The sequence below is a fragment of the Oryctolagus cuniculus genome, chromosome 8 (genome assembly GCF_964237555.1).
Source record: "Oryctolagus cuniculus chromosome 8, mOryCun1.1, whole genome shotgun sequence".
Lineage (NCBI taxonomy): Eukaryota > Metazoa > Chordata > Mammalia > Lagomorpha > Leporidae > Oryctolagus > Oryctolagus cuniculus.
Window position 1 is genome coordinate 21,104,234 of NC_091439.1, and position 20,813 is coordinate 21,125,046.

At 41.5% G+C, this 20,813-nt stretch overlaps 1 protein-coding gene across 6 annotated transcripts in view; it reads right to left on the reverse strand.

The window, feature by feature from the left end:
• Window positions 1-4,173: 4,173 nt before the first annotated feature.
• GAB1 (GRB2 associated binding protein 1) overlaps window positions 4,174-20,813 on the reverse strand; it is a 132,335-nt gene continuing 115,695 nt past the window's right edge. For 4 of the 6 annotated variants that reach the window (XM_017347322.3, XM_017347321.3, XM_070047490.1 and 1 more), the window contains 4 exons: window positions 14,895-14,988; window positions 12,682-12,805; window positions 7,567-7,689; window positions 4,174-6,140 (listed from right to left, as the gene is read on the reverse strand). In XM_017347322.3, the coding sequence (XP_017202811.1) occupies window positions 5,982-6,140; window positions 7,567-7,689; window positions 12,682-12,805; window positions 14,895-14,988 (500 nt within the window). In that variant the 3' untranslated portion in view covers window positions 4,174-5,981. Of the gene's footprint in view, window positions 6,141-7,566; window positions 7,690-12,681; window positions 12,806-14,894; window positions 14,989-16,599; window positions 16,690-20,813 lie in introns of all 6 variants that reach the window. The other 2 variants (XM_002716934.4, XM_017347320.3) reach the window with 1 other exon arrangement.

Consider the following 20,813-nt stretch of genomic DNA (forward strand, 5'->3'; position numbering starts at 1 on the left):
CATGCTGACAATCTGTTTTTCCTGACTAGCTCAGGACTTACATTTTCACATGATTTAATGAGAGCTTCCTTGCAGAAAGTGAGTGACCCTAGAGAAATAGAGAAGCTGGACTGGCAAGTACAGTTAATGTAAGATTTTTTTAAAATAAAGATTTATCTGAAAGGCAGAGTGAAACAGGAAGGGAAAGATGGACTTCCACCTGATGATTCACCCTCTAAATAGCTGCAATGGCCAGGGCTGGTCAAGCTAAAGTCAGGAACATGGAATTCCCTCCAAGTCTTTCACGTGGGTGGCAGGAGTCTAAACACTTGGGCCATTTTCTGCTGCCTCCCAGGCCATTAGCAGGGAGCCAGATTGGAACTGCAACAGCAGAGACTCAAAGGAGCACTCATATGGGATGCCAGCATTACAGAGGCTTAACCCACCAAACCACAATGCTGCTGCCCAAGATTTTTTTTTTTTTAAGATTTTAATTATTTGAAAGAGAGCTACAAAGAGAGGGGTAGAAACGGAGATCTTCAATCTGGTGGTTCACTCCCCACATGGCCACATTGGCCAAGGCTGAGTCATGCCGAAGCCAGCAGTTTCTTCTGGGTCCCCCATTTGGGTGTAGGGCCCCAGGCACTTGGGTCATCTTTTGTTTTCCCAGGCCATTAGCAGGAAGCTTCACTGGAGTTGAGCAGATGGGACATGGACTGGTACCCACCTGGGAAGCTGGCATTGCAGATGCCAAAGCTGGGCTTTTGGTCCATATAAAGACTCTAAGGATGGATGGGAGCTGTAAATGGCCTCGTTAGTTTACAATGTCAGTATTCACACTATTTAAGGTCTTGAAACCAAAGTGAAAAGTTTTATTTTGTAGCAGAAAATATCTACAATTGGATCTTTTTTTTTTTTTTTTTTTTTTTTTTTTTTTTTTGACAGGCAGAGTGGACAGTGAGAGAGAGAGACAGAGAGAAAGGTCTTCCTTTGCCGTTGGTTCACCCTCCAATGGCCGCCGCGGCCAGCGCGATGTGGCCGGCGCACCGCGCTGATCCGATGGCAGGAGCCAGGAGCCAGGTGCTTTTCCTGGTCTCCCATGGGGTGCAGGGCCCAAGCACCTGGGCCATCCTCCACTGCACTCCCGGGCCACAGCAGAGGGCTGGCCTGGAAGAGGGGCAACCGGGACAGAATCCGGCACCCCGACCGGGACTAGAACCCGGTGTGCCGGCGCCGCTAGGCGGAGGATTAGCCTAGTGAGCCGCGGCGCCGGCCCTACAATTGGATCTTTATAAAAGATGTGTAAGAAGGGATAAATAAAATTATACATAAGATATTGTTTTTGAAATTTGGAATGATAATCAACATTCAATTTACAAGAACTCACAAACAGCTAAATACATCTTTTTACATGAGGGAAGTAAAAGCTGTGTTAATCCCTTGACTCATTAGTTTGTTGAAACTCTCATATACAGAGACTATACTGCACCTAAACAATAATAAGCCTATGTGAAAGAAGACAGATTACTTCAAAGCATAGTAATATATATTTAGATAGACGAAAAACAATTATCTCAATAATCTGACAATTTAACTTACCAAATCAAGTTTACCATTATCAAGTCCATGATGTCTACTGCATTCATTTATACCATGGCTTTTCATCTCACTGTTCAGGTTTTACAACTACATAATTTCCATATCATAACAGATGTTCTTGATGACAACTGTTATGCCAGGACACATGTTTCTTGCTAGTGCACCAACTTTTGGTCACAGGCACAATTCCTGTTACAAACTGGATGGCTTAACTGACTGTGGAGGCTGAGTTCTACAGCACAAACTAGAGATAAGAACCGAAATTGTTACTATCACACCAAAGGCTTTGGAACCACTCAGATTACATCTCCAATGGGCCAGCATCAAGAGGCACTAGCTGTGGAAGGATGCTCACTATAATGACATAGTCCACAGGCATCGAGTAGTTAGTACTTTAAAAAATATTAAAAAAATATTATTTTCCCTTGAGGGAGAAAGCAGACAATTTCCCACTAGTAGGAAGACAAGCACAGGTGCCACATTTCCAGTTTAAGTGTGAATAGGAAGATTGTGAACCCCATTAATTAAATATAAAATGTCTAGAAGAGGGCCGGCGCCGTGGCTCAATAGGCTAATCCTCCACCTTGCGGCGCCAGCACACCGGGTTCTAGTCCCAGTCGGGGCGCCGGATTCTGTCCCGGTTGCCCCTCTTCCAGGCCAGCTCTCTGCTGTGGCCAGGGAGTGCAGTGGAGGATGGCCCAGGTGCTTGGGCCCTGCACCCCATAGGAGACCAGGAAAAGCACCTGGATCCTGGCTCCTGCCATCGGAACAGCGCGGTGCGCCGGCTGCAGCGGCGGCCATTGGAGGGTGAACCAACGGCAAAAGGAAGACCTTTCTCTCTGTCTCTCTCTCTCACTGTCCACTCTGCCTGTCAAAAAAAAAAAAAAAATGTCCAGAAGAAATTCTGACCTTATTGTACAAGTACAGCAGTGTTTGCATATAGATTTAAATTCAGGACTAAATATAATGCTATCTACATGCAAAAACACAGTCATAGTACCTTTATGGAATTGTCTAGTCACAGTAGTTTATGTGGTACTGATTAACATTAAAATGTATAAACTAGAGTACAGATTTATAACATCTTTTATAGCTTATGTGGGTTAGACAGCTTAATATTCTTCAAGCTTGAATTTAGCTTTTCAAAGGACAGCTATGTGTGCTTTGCTTGACATTTAAACCTTCATAAAATCTTAGTCTGTCACAATAAGAAATAGAGACAGGAGCTGGTGTTGTGGCATAGGAGGTAAAGCTGCTGCCTGTGACACTGACATCCCATGTGGGTACTGGTTCATGGCCTGGCTGCTTCATTTTCAATCCAGCTCCTGTTAATGACCTGGGAAAGCAATAGAGGATGGCCAAAGTGTTCGGGTTCTTGCCACCCAAATGGGAGACCTGGATGAATCTCCAGGCTCCTGGCTTCAGCTTGGCCCATCATTGGCTACTGTGGCTGTCTAGGGAGTGAACTGGTGGATGGAAGATCTCTGTCTCTCTATCTCTCTCTCTGTATAACTCTTTGAAATAAAATAGTTAAATCTTAAAAAAAGTTGTGGTTGTCAAACATGTAGCAGAAAGAAGAGTGGTAACATCATAATAGTCACATGGGTAACCAGTGGCTTTCAAGCCTTGCCAAAATCTAGCTTTTTAAGAGTTGAGTTAGGGGTGAGTTAAAGGGTTTGATTTGACTTAGTTTTTCAAGTGTGTTATTTTAAAACCCAATAAAAATGTGTATTCTAATTTGTTACATATTCTTACCATGCCACATTAGACATATTCTGTATTAACTTCAGCTAGTAGGTTAATCTTTGTATACACCTGAGAATACAACTTAAACTATCTCTAAATAATCTCCTGAGATGTGTTTAAAGGCTTATTGTTCATATTTATATCTGCAAGAAGCAAAATTTTATTGAGAGTATGCAAACAGAATAAGGCATAGGAATAAACTGACTGTTGAGGTTTCATCAACTCCTCATACCCCATGTTTGCATTACTCAAATAATTCAGAAGTCTTGTTATTCTTACTAAAAGACTAAAATAAGTAACCTGGGCACTCAACACATTTATAAATATACTGATAAAAGGGACTTTTCAGTATGTATGTATTTGGGTAACAAGAAGTTTTAAGAAAGCATTTAATGCTAAAAATCTTTGGAAGATGCTGATCAATAAGAAATTATCTTTTAATTTGTTAAAACAATGTTAATATGATTTAGTTATCTACAGCAAACCATTTTTCTAATCCATTTCAATTCTTAAATTGCTCAGCATCATAGGGAAATTTCTACAGATTAGAGTATTGTAGATACTCAAAAGTGGTGAGTCAACTTGTAAAAAGTGAAGCAGAAATCACAGAAAAAAACACTCATAATTGCTTTGGGCCCTGCTGTTGGGATACACAGCCTTAAAGAAAGGTTTTCATTCTTGAGTTGTATATTTTTGTGGTTTAAACCTCAAAGTATGTTCATCCTTCAGGTAATACAAGTTAGTATCTTTATGCCTAAACTATACTGTGTGTGTTGATAGTTGAGGCACACTTCAATCATTTGAGATTTTATTTTGTGACTTCATCAATAAACAGCTTGCACACCAAACTCAAACAATCTTTTTTATTTAAAAATCCACCTCAAAATTCACTTCTGGGCTTTAGTTTTTGTTTAAAAAGAAGCAAACATTTAAAAGCATTAAATGTTACTAGTCTACAATTCATCTTGTTATAAACACTTTTAGTTTGTGGATTGGGGAAACAAACCCATTACATTGATTAGGCACAGTACTATGGCCAAGGGGGCCAGAAATCGGCACATCTGTGTACTTAGGCAACAGTTAGAGGTCTGAATGGAGGGAAAGGTGTCATGCCTCAGCAGTGAGCATTTCTATCTCTATGTATGTCCCCTCCAAAACCTGTTAGTAAGTCTCAAACCAGTATATAAGAGATTGCATGTAACTTAGTTAACAAACTATACTTGCTTTCTAAATTATGTTGCAAAGCTAAGACAGATGAATATAATTGTAGCCTCACTAAATTCCTGGTCTTGGTATCAGTGTCGCAGGACCATGTTGTAGGTGAGACAGAATTATACCATTCCTCTGGTAGTTTCAGAAATCTGAGTGGAAGGGGTCCATGATGGTAAGATTTCACATTATAGTAAGGCTCTGATATTTCTTGAATTGGGGCAGTGAATAGAAATCACAGTACAAAATCTTCAATTCTCTGACTGAAAAAGCAACAGGTGCTACATAGGAGAATCACTTATATAACATTTTTTTAAAAAAGGTAGATATAAAATATTAATTGCATAGGGATTTAAATATAAGGCCAAGAAGAATAGTAAGTAAAAAAATCATAGAAAGGGCACTGTGGTGTCAAAAGACAGAATTTCATTCTTAAAAGTAATAAATCTGAATTACTGTCTAATTAAAAATCACAGTATGTTGCTATAACTAACAGTGAGTGTCAACTGCTTCATTAATTCCAAACTGGGAACCAATGTTAAGATTAACAAGAACACAACTAAAGCTCGTAGTCTAAACCTGATCAGTGTATTAGCACATCAGTGCCTTGTACGTACCTGATTAGTTATACAATCTACCTTTCGCAAATAACATTTAATAAATGTTAACAAGTGTAAGAACACAACATCACTGCATGCCACCAATGATTTGCAGGCTTACTTGATAGTGTTATATTTCAGTCTTTCAAGAGTGCAAGATCCTACCCGGCAGAATCTTCACTCAATGAACCAAAAACACTGTAATTAACAAAATATAACAAAGTTCCACCATTAAAAACTAAATGTACATGAACCAGAGAACTAGGTCCTGACAGCAGTAGGACATGACACACATTATCTTTAGCATTTTGGAAGGCAGTGAATTTGATAAGTCCAATTCTACTTTGTAGCCTAAGCTAATAGTTACCACCCAAAGCTTCAGGGAAAGCTAACTTGTTTATCTACTTCTCATTTTAATGTCTTTAGACTTTAAACACTAATTTCCAAATCTAGAAAGTAGCTTAGTTAATTTAGTATTGTTACATAGAATAGTGGCGGGGCGGGGGGCGGGGGCAGGAAGTTCGAAAGGAATTCTGTTAAAGTACATGGGGGAATACCCAGACCAATGTTTTAAACGAAAAAGTGCATAAATACAGTAATACTACAAGTGTGTTAATTATGGAACAGATGTTTCTCTGGGAGCTAAATACTATTTCCCCACATTATTTACACAGCACGAATTGTTCAGATACCACAAAGCACCATTTACAGTCTAAATTGCTTGATTATGTCTGAAAGGTCCTTTGACTGCAGTCCTACAAGGATCTACCTAGAGTGTCAAGTCATCTTCAAAAAAGGCTTTCTCTCTCCAGTGCGGTTCTCTTGTTCAGAAACAGCCGAGTGCTGCTTTCACTTGACACTCTTGCTGGGTGTTTCCGACTCTGTGGACTGCCGGCCATCTGTCCAGGCTTCCCGTGTGCTCTTCAAGGCCAGGGTCTTCTGTTGGTCAACCACAACATAATCCACTCTCTCATCAGCGACACTGCTGCCTGAGCCACTGCTCTTTTGCTAAAATGCAAAGAAAAAAGGTCCCACATATGAAGGAATGTTTCTGAGTGAAATTCATTCTTAAAACAGAGACACAAATGTACCATGAACACTTGAAATTCTACAGGGTCACACACACACACACACACACACACACAAACACAATGCCAAAGAACATTACCTCAATTTAACAATGGGTTCTGTCTCCTAACTATACAGTATTTCCCCCTTAAATTTAAAATTACTACATGTAAGCATTCAAACTAGTGCTCCTATCACAGATAAAATCCACAGAAAATAAGGAGAGCAAACACCTGGCTCATGTTACCATGCACAACTGGATTGTTCCTATGAGTTACGCTTGACTTAAACTATTTTCATTCTATTTAAAAGGCAGAGAAACAGATCTTCCATCCACTGCTTCACGGGGGCAAAGCCAGCAGCCAGGAACTCAATCCAGGTTTCCCATGTGGGTGACAGGGCTCCAGCTGCTTGAGCCATCGCTGCTGCCTGCCAGGGTGCATGTGAACAGTAAGCTCCATTGGAAGTAGAGCCAGGACTTGAACCCAGGCACTCCGGTGAAGGCTGCAGGCATCCCAAGGGGTGTCTAAACTGCTGTGCCAAATGCTTGCCTCTTTTCAAGCCCTGATCAGTGTTCACTTTCAGAACTAAGGAATGATTTTTGAAAAGCATATTTTAAAAATGATGGGGCCCATGCTGTGGCATAGGGGTAAAGCCACTGCCTGCAGTGCCAGCATCCCAAATGGGCACCCATTCAAGTCCCAGCTGCTGCACTTTCAATCCACCTCTCTGCCGTGGTCTGGGAAAGCAGGTGAAGATGGCCCAAGTGCTTGGGCCCCTGCACCCCTGTGGGAGACCCAGAGGAAGCTCCTGGCTCCTGGCTTCCGGTTGGCCCTGTTTTGGCTGTATGGGGCGTGAACCAGCAGATGGAAGATCTCTCTCTTTGTATCTCTGTTTTTCAAATATATATATATATATATATATATATATATATATATATTTTTTAAAAAAATGACAAAGTACATAGGCTAATGGACACTCTTATTTTTAAAATCCAACTAGATATTAGACAAATATAATTATTAGTGCATTCATTGCCAGGTGTTAAGTAAGGGAAGTACCGAAGGTGTAAGAGAAATAGAGGGTGAAGTGAACTTCTAAATGGCAGAGTTCCTGTCTGTACAAAATAGCACATAATTTGAGCTAACATTTCCAAGAGAGTGAACAAACTACCTTTGGAATTTAGTGATCATGTCAATGGGGAAAACAGAATCTGTCAGTTTCCATAATTTTTTTTTACTTGTGTTCTATGAAACAGTATGAGGTAATGAGATTTCTGAAACTTAAACACAAAATTCCCCTCAAAGATTATCCTGTAGGTTTACAATGTGAGTTACCTGTGTTTCTAGAATTGGGGTTCGCTTACCTTACGTGGTGGTGTGGACTTCCCAGAGTCTAAATCGAGGTCGAGGTATTCTACTTGCTTGTCTCCTTTGGGCTTGATCACAGGACTGCTTCCTCCATCAAGACTGTTACTGCCAAGAAGACTCTGAAAGTACAGCACAACCACCTCAGTGCTGAGCCATGAGAGGGGCTGCCCCTGTGTGTGGTCTACAGGGGCCTACACGTTTGCTGCAAGAGGACGCAGTTTAAAGAGAGGCCTATCTAGAAAATTAAGTACTTGTAGGATTGAAAGAAAATAAGCAGTATTTTAAAAACTCAATTAAAACTTAGAGCAAGCTAGAAAGTAATTTCAAAAGCTAACCATGGTTCAAACTAAGATTGGAACATCAAGCTGAAACCAGCTGTGACAGTTCAACCTGAACATTATTAAAATTACATTTGTACTCAGTATTTTTAGGTAGATCTTTATATTACCTACTTTCAAATTAATAAACTGTCTACATTTTATTTAAAAGCTTTCCAAATAAAATGATCACCTAACGACTTTGAATAAGGACTCCATTGGCAAAGCCTGTTTTGTTTGAATCCTCTAGAATTCTTACCACTTAATTCCCCCTGCTTTCTCTTAGCCTGATTCTTTCCTTCCTAAAAGGAATTGTGCTATAAGAGTCTTCTCTAAAACAAGATAAAGAAAATATGAAGATAGATGACAGCAATAAACAGCAAGAAAAAGCTTGAGGCAGGAAATGGTAAAGAAATAGGTTAGCAGGAAGTTGAAGATCGGGGCTAAGCGAAAAAGGATGGCCAAGAACGACATCCCTACATACATCCTCTAGTTATGACAGTTTTCTAACTGTGCTCCAAAAAAGGATCTGTTTTCCTGCCTTACTGCTTTTAACCCCATTGGGAAATGTTCCTGACTTCTCAGAGGAAGACCACATGAGTGTTAGAGCTTTCACTTGTGTGCCTTCTGCCACGGTGTTACTAATGTTCATATAGGATCTCATACTTTAGAAGAAAACCATAGTGACGCAATGAACTTAAAAATTTATACCATTTATGATAAAACAATCTGAAAGCTGCATAAACCTGGCTAAATTGATTCCCTTCTACTGCTACTTCATTTCTTTTGCTCAGGCTGAACAGCGAAAGCTGTGCTTTACGGAACGGACATTTGCTAGACAAACACTGAACTTAGTCTCTCGTTTGGTTGAGCAGGGCTGCTGACAGCCGGCATAAACCCTCGTTGTGAATTAGGAAAGGGTGTTTCTTCCCCTGGGGCTACACAGCTCTGTGCCCAGGCCCAGGCCGATGAATGGCATCTGGCCTGGATATGGGTACATGGTGTGTGCAGTACTGTGTACATACTGCACACCATGCAGTACACAACTACACGTGACAGCCCTATGTGGAAGAAAGGATTTTTAAATCAAAGTGACCAAGTGCTGTTAATAAGATGTTCAATAATATTGAAAGTAGCAGGCGGCCATTTGGAAGGTGAACCGACGGAAGGAAGACCTTTCTTTCTGTCTCTCTCCTTCACTGTCTAACTCTATATGTCAAATAAATAAATAAATAAAAAGCAGGCACAAAAAGTTTGTTTGGGTACTCAATTGATACAAATAGTAACCTTCCCCTTCTCCCCTTTTCTAGTTTGTGAAGAAACTGAAATCATCAGGAAAGTGTTTCTTTGAATGACCGCACACTTCACTGTCACACACACAGAGTCAGCTGTGAGTGTGTGTAGAATTCTGCACTCAAAGATGATCCGTGGAAGACGGCAGGCAAGTGCCAGATTGGAAGCACACAGAAGCAGTCACAGTGCCCGTAAGGCTATACACAGACTCCGTAAGTTCATACGACTGCATGCTTAGTACCTATTAGCTGTTCCCAAAGACACTTTCTCAGAGTTGCTCATTAAATGTTGTATCTAACTATCATTAGAACTGTGGATTTTTTTTCACTGTCATGTGTCCATAAGGAAGTCTATTTGCCTTTTTTTTCTTTTTAAGATTTATTTTAGAGAGGATGGAGTGAACCAGCTGATGGAGGATTTCACTGTCCTTCCCCCTGTCTCTGTAACTCTGCCTTTATAAATCTTTAATTACAAAAAAAGGCCTAATTGAGTTAATAATAAAAATTGGAAACAATATATTTTTTTAAATAAAATAAATCTTTTATTTGAAAGAGAGTTAGAGAAGTAGAGACAGAGAAAGAGGTCTTCCATCCGCTAGTTCACTCTCCAGATGGCTGCAATGGCCAGAGCTGAGCTGATCCAAAGCCAAGAGCCAGGAGCTTCCTCCAGGTTTCCCACATGGGTGCAGGGGCCCAAGCACTTGGGCCATCTTCTACTGCTTTCCCGGGCCATAGCCGAGAGCTGGATCAGAAGAGGAGCAGCCGGGACCAGAACTAGTACCCATATGGGATGCCGGCGCTTCAGGCCAGGGCTTTAACCCGCTGCGCCATAGTGCCAGCCCCACAATATCTATTCTGATGTAGTATTTATAAAGGATTTAAATTCTTACTAGAGTCTATTTAGTATAATCAAGAAAACAGCTAAGTCATTGAAAATAATAAAAATCAGTAAGTTGAACACAGCTTTATGATGCTTGTAATTCAAAGGTGATCTAAATATAACTTATTTTAGAATACTTTATAAACCTGCTAAATTTTCAATTTCATTAGCTAAAAAAAGGACCAAATCAAGTTTGTCAAATCACTTAATTCTAATCTCTGACAATATACGCTGTCAGGAACCTCTTTTTGCCTAAAGTCAATTAAATATGAGAAACAAATCCATTGACAGAATTAGGCTTTATATTTTGTATCTCCAAATAGGAATTTTTAAGGAAAATAGTCATTAGCATGTCACTCACTCCCAGTTGTGATATTAGTTCCTTGCTTATCCTGACAGATACTGCCTGGTGTCCTCCACCACCTGCTCTGCCCTCTGCCCCGAGAATGGGATTTTTAGGAGGACCCACTGTCCCTCAGAACTAAGGCTGTGCTTCCTAGCCACCCTGGTGCCTGTGTGTGGCTGCGCAGGCGAGATTCCGGTGGATGGTGTGTGCCTGGAAGCTCCCAGGAACCTGCTTCACGAAGCAGGTGTATTGTAGCCTCTGCTGCTTCTCCCTTCCCTCCCCACTGAAGCTGGGTGTGGGACTGCACTTGGTGGGGCCATGCCCAGGGGACAGCAGAGTCCAGGGCTGGAAGGGGCTGACTCTCTGAGGGCTCCGGAGAACTGCGCTGCCACAATAATCTTGCATCACCTCTCTGCGCTTTACCATGAGAAAGAAATCAGCTTCTCTCAAGTCACTTATTGTTAACTCAGAGGTGAGCCTAATGCTGATATGCCCGCTCACTAAAAAATCAGCAGAGCAAGTCTTAAATCTGAGGTAAAGCAAAAGCACACTACTTTTAGGAATTAAAGTTAATTTGCATTCTTAAAACATCTGAAGTTATTTCTGGCAACTATGTGACTTATGGGAAACAAAATGCTTGCTACTATTAGAAAACTCTGCCTTGTGATAACATGGCTAATCTAAAATTATGTAACAGGGCTTTGTAAAGCCCATCTAAGGATATATTACTGAAAGAGTCTCAAAGACTTTCTTCACATGACTGTTTCACCATGAACTGGGCCTGGAGAACTCCATTATAAAATGCTTCCTATGTATTTTCTTAGACTATAAAAAAAATCAAGCACATCTTAAATATAGCTGGAAAATTTTGTTTTTTCAAATAATTTACAATGAAAGATAATGATATCACACATTGACTCTTTTAAAATAGTATCATAAAGTCTAAAACCAGTAAAACTTTTTAAAAAGCATTTTTAAAAGTTGTCTAGGGGCCGGCGCTGTGGGTAGTAGGTAAAGCTGCCGCCTGCAATGCTGGCATCCCATATGGGCGCCGGTTGGAGTCCCGGCTGCTCCACTACCAATCCAGCTCTCTGCTATGGCCTGGGAAAGCAGAAGATGGCCCAAGTCCTTGGGTCCCTGCACCCGTGTGGGAGATCCAGAAGAGGCTCCTGGCTTTGGATTGGTGCAGCTCTGGCTATTGTGGCCAACTGGAGAGTGAACCAGCCGATGGAAGATCTCTCTCTGCCTTTCCTTCTGTGTAACTCCGATTTTCAAATAAATAAATCTTTTCTTTTTTTTTAAAGATTTATTTATTTGTTTGAAAGTTAGAGTTACACAGAAAGAGAAGGAAAGGCAGAGAGAGAGAGAGAGAGAGAGAGGTCTTCTATCTGTTGGTTCACTCCCCAATTGGCTACAATGGCCGGAGCTGCACCGATCCAAAGCCAGGAGCCAGGAGATTCTTCCAGGTCTTCCATGCGGGTGCAGGGGCCCAAGGACTTGGGCCATCTTCTACTGCTTTCACAGGCCATAGCAGAGAGCTGGATGGGAAGAGGAGCAGTCGGGACATGAACTGGCACCCATATGGGATGCTGGCACTGCAGGCGGAGGATTACCCCGCTGCGCCACAGTGCTGGACCCTACATCTCATCTTCTAAAAGATAGTGTGAGCACCGACTGGAAACCATTAATGAAAACACCTGAGGTTGGGTTGGCCTCTGACATCAGCCCTCGTGCACATAGAGCTCACAGCCAAGGTGTTTCCAGAGTGCCTTTTCTCAGAGGCTGGTGTCTTGAGACACCGATAATTGACCTGTTGGAGATGTTATTCTGGTTTTCCCTTGAGTGCCTGACATTTCAGAGAACATAACAGCAGCCATTAAAAATAAATAAGTATCCATTGGCTGGTTCACTCCCCAATTGGCCACAATGCCCGGAACTGTGCTGATCCAAAGCCAGGAGCCTCTTCTGATTCGCCCACGCAGGTGCAGAGGCCCAAGGACTTGGGCCATCTTCTACTTCTTTCCCAGGCCATAGCAGTGAGCTGAATGGGAAGTGGAGCAGCCCGGTCTTGAACCGGCGCCCATACGGGATGCCAGCACTTGCAGGTCAGGGTGTTAACCCGCTGCACCACAGTGCCGGCCCCCAAATAAATAAATCTTTAAAAGTTGTCTATCATTTTTTTCTCAAGTATATAAAGATGGGAGGGAAAATTCACAGCTTGCATAATTGAAAAGAGCTGCAGGAGACAGAGAAGCTTAGAGGAAGGCTTTACATACCTGGTCTTCACTGGACAGGTTTGGGTTCATGGGAACATAATTCTCTTCACTGTCATGTGAGTCGCTGCTCGACGTCGTGCTGTGCACTGAATCTGGTCGTGGGGACAGGGGAAACCTGGAGGAGCTAATGACAGAAATTGTCATTGCAACAATAAACCTTGACAAACATTTATAAAATCACATCCAAAATAAAAATGAGTCATAGCATGCACACCTTCAGAAATACTCATTTATGTTTATAATTATTTATGTATGCATTTATTTTATTTTATTTTTTGACAGGCGGAGTTAGAGAGAAAGGTCTTCTTTTTGTTGGTTCACCCCCCCAAATGGCTGCTATGGCTGGCGTGCTGCGCTGATCCGAAGCCAGGAGCCAGGTGCTCCCTCCTGGTCTCCCATGCGGGTGCAGGGCCCAAGCACTTGGGCCATCCTCCACTGCCTTCCAGGGCCACAGCAGAGAGCTGGACTGGAAGAGGAGCAACCGGGACAGAATCCAGCGCCCCAACCGGGACTAGAACCCGGGGTGCCAGCGCCACAAGCGGAGGATTAGCCTACTGAGCCGCAGCGCCGGCCTATGTATGCATTTATTATAACATGATTTATTGTGCAGAGCCAAACACAAGGAATATGCATAGCTGTATAATGAAGTTCATTTTGGACATCAAATTATCTTGTGCAAAACACAAGTATATTACTGGGGGCAGGTGTTGTGGTGCCGTGGGTTAAGCTGCTGCCCACCACATACCAGTGCACAGGTTTGAGTCCTGGCTGTTCTGCTTCCAATCCAGCTCCCTGCTAATGCACCCGAGGAAGCAGCAGATGAGGATTCAAGCACCTGTGTTCCTGACAGTCACTCAGGAGAATCAGGTGGCGCTCTGGGCTGCCAGCTTTTGCCTGGCCCAGCCCCAGCTCTTGTGACCATTTGAGTAGTGAACCAGAGGATGTAAGATCTCTCTCTCCCTCTCTGTAATTCTGCCTTTCAAAACATTTTTTTTTAAATACAGTACCAGTGACTTAGTGATAAATACAAAGTCACAAATATAAAAAGGAAAATTTAAGAAATTTAAGAATATTTTTAAAAGATTAATTTATTAGAGAGGCAGAGTTATATAGAGAGAAGGAAAGACAGATCTTCCATCCCCTGGTTCCCTCCCCAAATGGCCTCAATGGCCATGGCTAGTCCAGGCCAAAAACAGGAGCCGCCTCAGGGTCTCCCATGTGGGTGCAGAGGACCAAGGACTTGGGCCGTCTTCCACTGCTTTCCTAGGCACACCAGAAAAGAGCTGGATTGGAAGTGGAACAGTTGGGACACAAACCTGTGACCATATGGGATGCTGGTACCACAAGTGGTGGCTTTACCAGCTATGCCACAGTGCTTGCCCCTAAGAATTCTTAATCTGAAAAAAATTTTTATTTGAAAGGCAGGGTGAGCAAGTGAGTGATATCTGTTCTATCCACTGGTTCTCTCTCCAAATGCCCGCCACAGTCTGGGCTGGGTTAAGCTGAAGCTGAGCCTGGAACTCCATCCAGGTCTCCCAAGTAGGTGACAGGGACTCAAGAACATAAGACATCACCTGCTGCCTCCCAGAATATGCATTAGTAAGAAGCAAGACTGAGAGCAGAACAGCAGGACAGGAACCAGGCACTCAGCTATGGAATGTGGATGCTCTAAGCTTAACCTGCTATGCCATAACACCCACCCCAAGAATTCTTATATATAACACATATCAACATAGGCTTATAACTTTGTAAATTATTCTCACTTCCCTATATATATTTAAATAAATCTCAGTTACATGATTCCCACAAGAAATTTTTCAGATCAGTTGTTGTCAGAAATTTTTGGTTAAATGAACACTTCACATTTTTAAAAATTATTGAGAACTCAAGGAACTTCTGTCTATATGAATTATTCTATTGATGTTTATCATAATAGAAATGAAAGTAGAAACCTTTTTAAACACAAGGGTACACAAATACACACTCCATGTATGATATCACGTTATCATATAGCCTATGGAAAAATGCAGGATACACTCAGGCGAGAAGCAGAATGGAAAAAGCAAATACTGAATTAAAATAGATTTAACAGAAGTCAAAAAGGTGACGTGCCTCAGTCCATTCTTTGAGATCTGCTAATTCTAGATATTTTCCACAATAACAACAATTCCAGGTATAATCATTATCCAAACAAGGTATTTTAAACAACTCACTCTCGAGCAAAACTCCTGGTGATGGGAGATCTAACTGGAGCCTGTAATTCCTCCCACTCTGGCAAAGGTTTTATTTCTAAAGGTGCTGGCTTGACTGAAAAAACAAACAGCAAAGAGATTTTTTAGTACCCAGAACTTTGGAAATCATACAAGAGTCTCCCTTTATATCTCAATCTGTATCTGACAGCCAGGGTACAACTAAAATCAGCTTGTTTTACACAAGAAATGAGGTTCAAGGATGTTAAATGGTTTTTCCAAGGATACATAGCCAAACAACGAGGGACAGACACTGGATCTTTGACAGTGTTTCATAATTATTAACTCAAGGCCTCAAGTTCTATTCAACAGGTTGTCCTCTGAATTTAAGCAAAACTTTATGAACATAAACTAAGAACGAGAAAGGGTAATACGGTCCAATTCCTTTATTGGTGCTCAATTTATACTTTTAATTCTTTCATGAATTCCCTCTTTTCACTAACTTCATTGTCAATATGGAAATTAAGTTGTTCATGTAAAAAGTTCCCATTCTTCAATATTGAAGTTAGAAACTATACATATAAAATGATGCATGGGAAGCATGAAAAACAAATCTTTGCTAAAAAGAAAGCAAAAACTTTGCTAAAGTCTAAAGAACTTATCAAGCCTTTTAAGAAAACTCATGCCTAGTTTGGAAACAACAAAACCACATCATAATTACTGTATCTTTTGACTCAAACTCTGCTCTGAGCAAAGGCCATAATCTCAAAAAATTACCTGAAATTTTCAGCTCAATTTAGCCAACAAATCCTTTCCCAATTAAATAAAATTCGGTAGATGCTAACATTCTTATTTTTATTTATAAATGGTCTTTACCTCATTATTGCAGCGATTATTGCACTAGTATGTATAATAGAGTTCTGAATCCATTACTAAGACTGAAATGTTTTTCAGAAATTTAGAGAGTAAGCAAAAGAACTAAAACAATCTTACCTGTTAATATTAATTTAGTTTAGAAAATAATTTAAGCATATTTTTTATCCTGCCACTCTAAAGGAAAATTTTTCATTTTCCCAGTTTGCTATTTAGTCTGTTCTTATGTGTATAATTTTAATCAATGATGCTATAATTATCAAATACAAAACAGATGGTCATATTTAAGGACTGAGGCTCATGAGTAAGTATTTTTGTCAACTCAAATATAGTGAAGAGTAAATTGGTTAAATTTGGGTGAAAGCAATTTTGTCTATATACTTAAAATAGACCTGTACAGAATACTGCACTGACTGAAATGCAGTAGTTTTAATTCTTAATGTTACTTTTTTTTTTGATACCCAAAGGCCAATAATACACAGCAGCTTAGCTATCAAATATCTAAGTAATGGTATAATTAATGCAAGAAATGACTATTGTTTCAGAACAGACTATGTATAAAGACAGGAGACAAAAGCAGTTTACAAACTTAAAACAATGTGTTATCTAAAATGTTAAAGGAATAATGAAAAAGGATAAGACTGAATATTATATATTATCTATAACATGCTGATGTTAATGGCATAACAAGTAGACTCACTGAGTTACAGGAAGCATTCACTCGACAGACAACATGCTGGGAAGTTTTATTTACAAAAGTTGTAGTATCTAAGGTGCTTCTTTACTGCCTTAAGAACAGAACATTACAAGATAAATTCCCAATACCCCATACAGCATGCGGTGCTAGAGTACATACCCTTTCTTCTTGTAGCAAAGTCACCTATGGTTTGTGAATCAGTTCGCTCTAAACCATGGGGTTTGGGTCTTAAAATTTTAGGGCTTTGACCTAATTGGTAAAAAGAAGACTCTCTTAATATGATGTTATTTTTTAATTGGAAAATGGATTCTGTAAAAACAACAGAGCCCCGTGCAGAAATGTTACGTCTCAGCAGCATAAACACCGGTCTGTGGAAAACCTTCCGCCTTGCTGTGTACCCTGCATGCTCAGCACCGTGGAAAGGCAGCAGCTGCGTGCAGTTAGCGAAGGTTACAACCGATGGACGGGTTTCAGCAGGACAACCAGCCTGGTTAGTTGTTAACTTTGAGGAAAGGGAGGAAACACGCGTGCCATGTTAGTTTTTCTTCTAACATGTCTTATACAATGGGATCAAATAAGAAGTTATAAAGTCCCTCCGAGCTCAGTTACATCTCTTCTTTGAAGTTTGGTGTCTCACAAGAAAACACGAAGGTCTCTGCCACACACAAGCACTGTGTTGAGACCCAGTCATTGGTCTCACACTTTCCCTATCAGAAGCCCCAACTGCACAGCAGCAACATCAGCTGAAATAGTAATTTAATCTATTCCGTTCTCAATGGTTCCAGACATTCTTAACTCACAAAGTTGAGCTGACATCTGTTAGAAGGCAAAATTAGCATTTTTGGATAAAGGTTGATATCTAGCCTCTATCAAAATCTAAGTCTCCGGCCGGCGCCGTGGCTCACTTGACTAATCCTCTGCCTGTGGCACCGGCACCCTGGGTTCTAGCCCTGGCTAGGGTGCCGGATTCTGTCCCGGTTGCTCCTCTTCCAGGCCAGCTCTCTGCTGTGGCCCAGGAAGGCAGTGGAGGATGGCCCAGTTGCTTGGGCCCTGCACCCCATGGGAGACCAGGAGGAAGCACCTGGCTCCTGGCTTCAGAACGGTGCAGTGCCGGCTGTAGCGGCCATTTGAGGGGTGAGCCAACAGAAGGAAGACCTTTCTTTCTGTCTGTCTCTCTCTCTCTAACTCTGCCTGTCAAAAAATAAAAAAATTAAGTCTCCTTAAAATGTAATTCTCTAGAATGTAAAAAATAAAAATTTTACTATTAGGAAAATACATTTATTGTAGACTCACAAATCAAATCCAGTTTCTCTACTTCATGGATGGATATCCTCAGAGGACATAAAGAAGGGACTTGCTTTGCTTGCAACTTTAATCCAATGCAAAATTAAGGCTTCCTTTGGCCCCCCACCTGCTGGTGTGGTGCTCCCATACCATACGGCACACTGCCTTTACCTCTACACTTGCTGGGCTGTAGAGAATCGAAGGGCATTTGGAGTTCAGTTTTGAGCTCCTCTGAGATCACACAGTCACAAACTAGGGAACTCAACTGGAAGAAGAAATGTACTTATTGCTACACTTGTGTGTAAGGCTGACATTACTGTGAAGCACCACATCTGTGTGAGAGCCACAGGTCGCTGACATACACCTGAAGTGAAGTGTAATAACTATGCAAAACTTTTACAACGACTTTAGGCCTGTGGGTGTTTACCCACTGTGTCCTTGACTTCCTCTTCAGAGAGAGCCGTGTGCGTTAGCTCTGTAGCTTCCTCCTGATTTCTTTCTTTGTGGTTGTCTCCTAATCCTTACTCTGCATTTCTTAACTCTGCACCCTCAACATCATATCTGAGTTTGTAAATGCCCACGGTCATGTGGCTGCCTGATCTGCCTAGTTACAGTTCCTCACTTTTTCTTCAGGCCCCCACTTCCCACGAGTTGGAGTAAGTCACTTCCAGTCACCTCTCCTGTACTGGAAACCAAGCTGATCATTTCTGCTCTGAACCATTTTTCACCTCCCCAGGCTTAGCCAGAGCACCAGTTCCCAGACCCTTAGGCAGACAGCCTCAGTTATATTTCCACAATCCCTTCTTTACCCAAATGTATTTGGTCATAAAACACCAGCGCCTTGCCAATATGACAACAAAGAGAGCTTTTCAAATGAGCAGCTCTGAAGGGGGGAGTGGATGATCAAGGTCGGCAAGAAGTTACTGAAGCCTGTATAAATGCAGCCTTGATGGCTACGTTCCAGAATGATCACGGGCTTATGAAAAATAAGAAGAGGGCTATTTTGAAACCTCTGTAAGAACAAACCTACTGTTTGGGAAGTAAGAGAAAGTAATCTTAATAGATTACAAAAAAGAATGAGAAACTCAACTCCTATCTTTATTCTTCTAAAGCTAGGTGAATGACATTCAAACTGAAAAGGACAGAAGAAACAATAAATGGCAACAAAGAGCCTGCTATGTGAGAAAAGTGCTAGGCAGGACCCAGCTCCTTTCAAGTTCTATTCAGTGAGTTTCATTCCAAGACACCCAGTGACTTCTCAGACAAGGACACAGAGTTCCTAAGGGTTCTCTGGAGAAGTCATGGAGAACGTGGAAGGCGCCACAAGAAAAAGCTGCGCGTGCTTCGGAGGTTGTGTTCTTCTGGATCGCACTCTGCTCTGGTGAGACCACTCTCTAATTCTCACTTCAGCCCTTTCCTCCACTCCCCGTCAGCTTCCATCCCGACTTTACTAACCAGTGTCTGTGAGTTTCTATACAATGCTCAAGTGATGCTCTGCTGACACTGCCCTGAGGAACATCTCGGCACTGAATCATTCATGATGAGCATTTACGGAAGGATCCTTACGTACTGGGCACTCTAAAAACCTCCCGACATGCTCCCAACAACCTTGTAGGGAAGGTACCTTTAAAGCACGTCTTGTTCATCTGTCAGCACTTGTTGGAGAGACTGGGACATTTGCACAGAGCCAGGATTTGAATCCAGATATAGGGCTCATTCTGTTATTCCTATATCCTTATTCCAGCCTGCAATCCTTACTGTACTATAGCTCTTCCCACAAAAGGATGTGAATTGTTTTGCTTTTATGTACAGTAAGTCCTCCCAACTTAATTTCAAGTACTTCAAACGTTAAATAGATATTTAACATCATTACATTTCTCTGAAAGCTTTACCTTCATGACCAGTAATTTCTTGTCAGTCACTACTGAGGCCAAACCCATACTCCTAATGTCTTTGATGTAGATTTTATCAGGTCTCCATATCTCTTTCTTAGCTTGCAGTTCCTCTGTGAAGATGAACTCTTCAAATTAAGGGAGTGACACAAGAACAAGAGACTAAGTCATAAAGACCAGAATTGCCCGTACAGCTCACAGGGTTAACATCTCAATTCCAGCCTGCATTCCAGAACCTGATCAAAGAAACTACCATCCAGTCTACCCTTGGGCCCAGACCGCCTGGAGCCCTCCTTTGCCATTCCAAAGGAAACATGCTTGCCAGGCAGAGGAAGGCCATGCGCACTGTGGACCAACCAGAGGCCCACAGGTGAGCCGGTCACACCCTGCTCATCTCCAACTTTGAACTACAAGACCCACTGTCTTGACTCTCTGGGGGGAGAGGGGGGGAGGTATTCAGGAATTGAACATTAGATGCCTGGCTCCTTATTCTGTGCTTTGCGATAAACACCTGCTTTCTTCCGTCACCCCGTCTCAGTGATTGGCTTGCTGTGCACTGGTTGAGCAGACTCAGTTTGGGGTTCTAGAGCAAGTCCAATCCATTCTTGGAGTGTTCAACAGCAAATAAAAGCAAGTCTAAAACAGATCTGATTGTGATGATGCATACTACACAAAGTAATTCTCAAAGGAGTCAAATGATCCTAGCAATCATATATAAGCCCCAAGCAGATGCATGGAAACTGGAAGCATTTTGCCCCAACTCTTCCTTGACTTTATCTTATGCTATCAGAGTACTCCTTTTCCATGATATAAAGTGAGATTTTCAAAGTGCATTTATTACATTTACATGTATTTTCTACTCTATGAAAAGCTTAAGGTTGGTTTTAGGACAAAAGCTAGTGTGTCACTCAGGTACTTTGTTAGTTTTTCCAAAATCAATCCAGATAGGAGTGAAATTCATGCCCAAATATTACTTAGGAGGTGAGAACACAGAAAAAAGAACATGCAACTACTTTTTTTACTGTATTCTTAAATCAGAATGAACTTTCTAGGTCCAACCTGATTGTGTTACCTGCCTGCCTAAGTCTTTTAAGCACTTAGAATGAAGTCGCAACTTATTAGCATGGATCATAATGCCCTCAGGATCAGGGACCTGCAAGGCATTTGGCACGCCTTCCTCTGCTTCTTCCCTCCTCC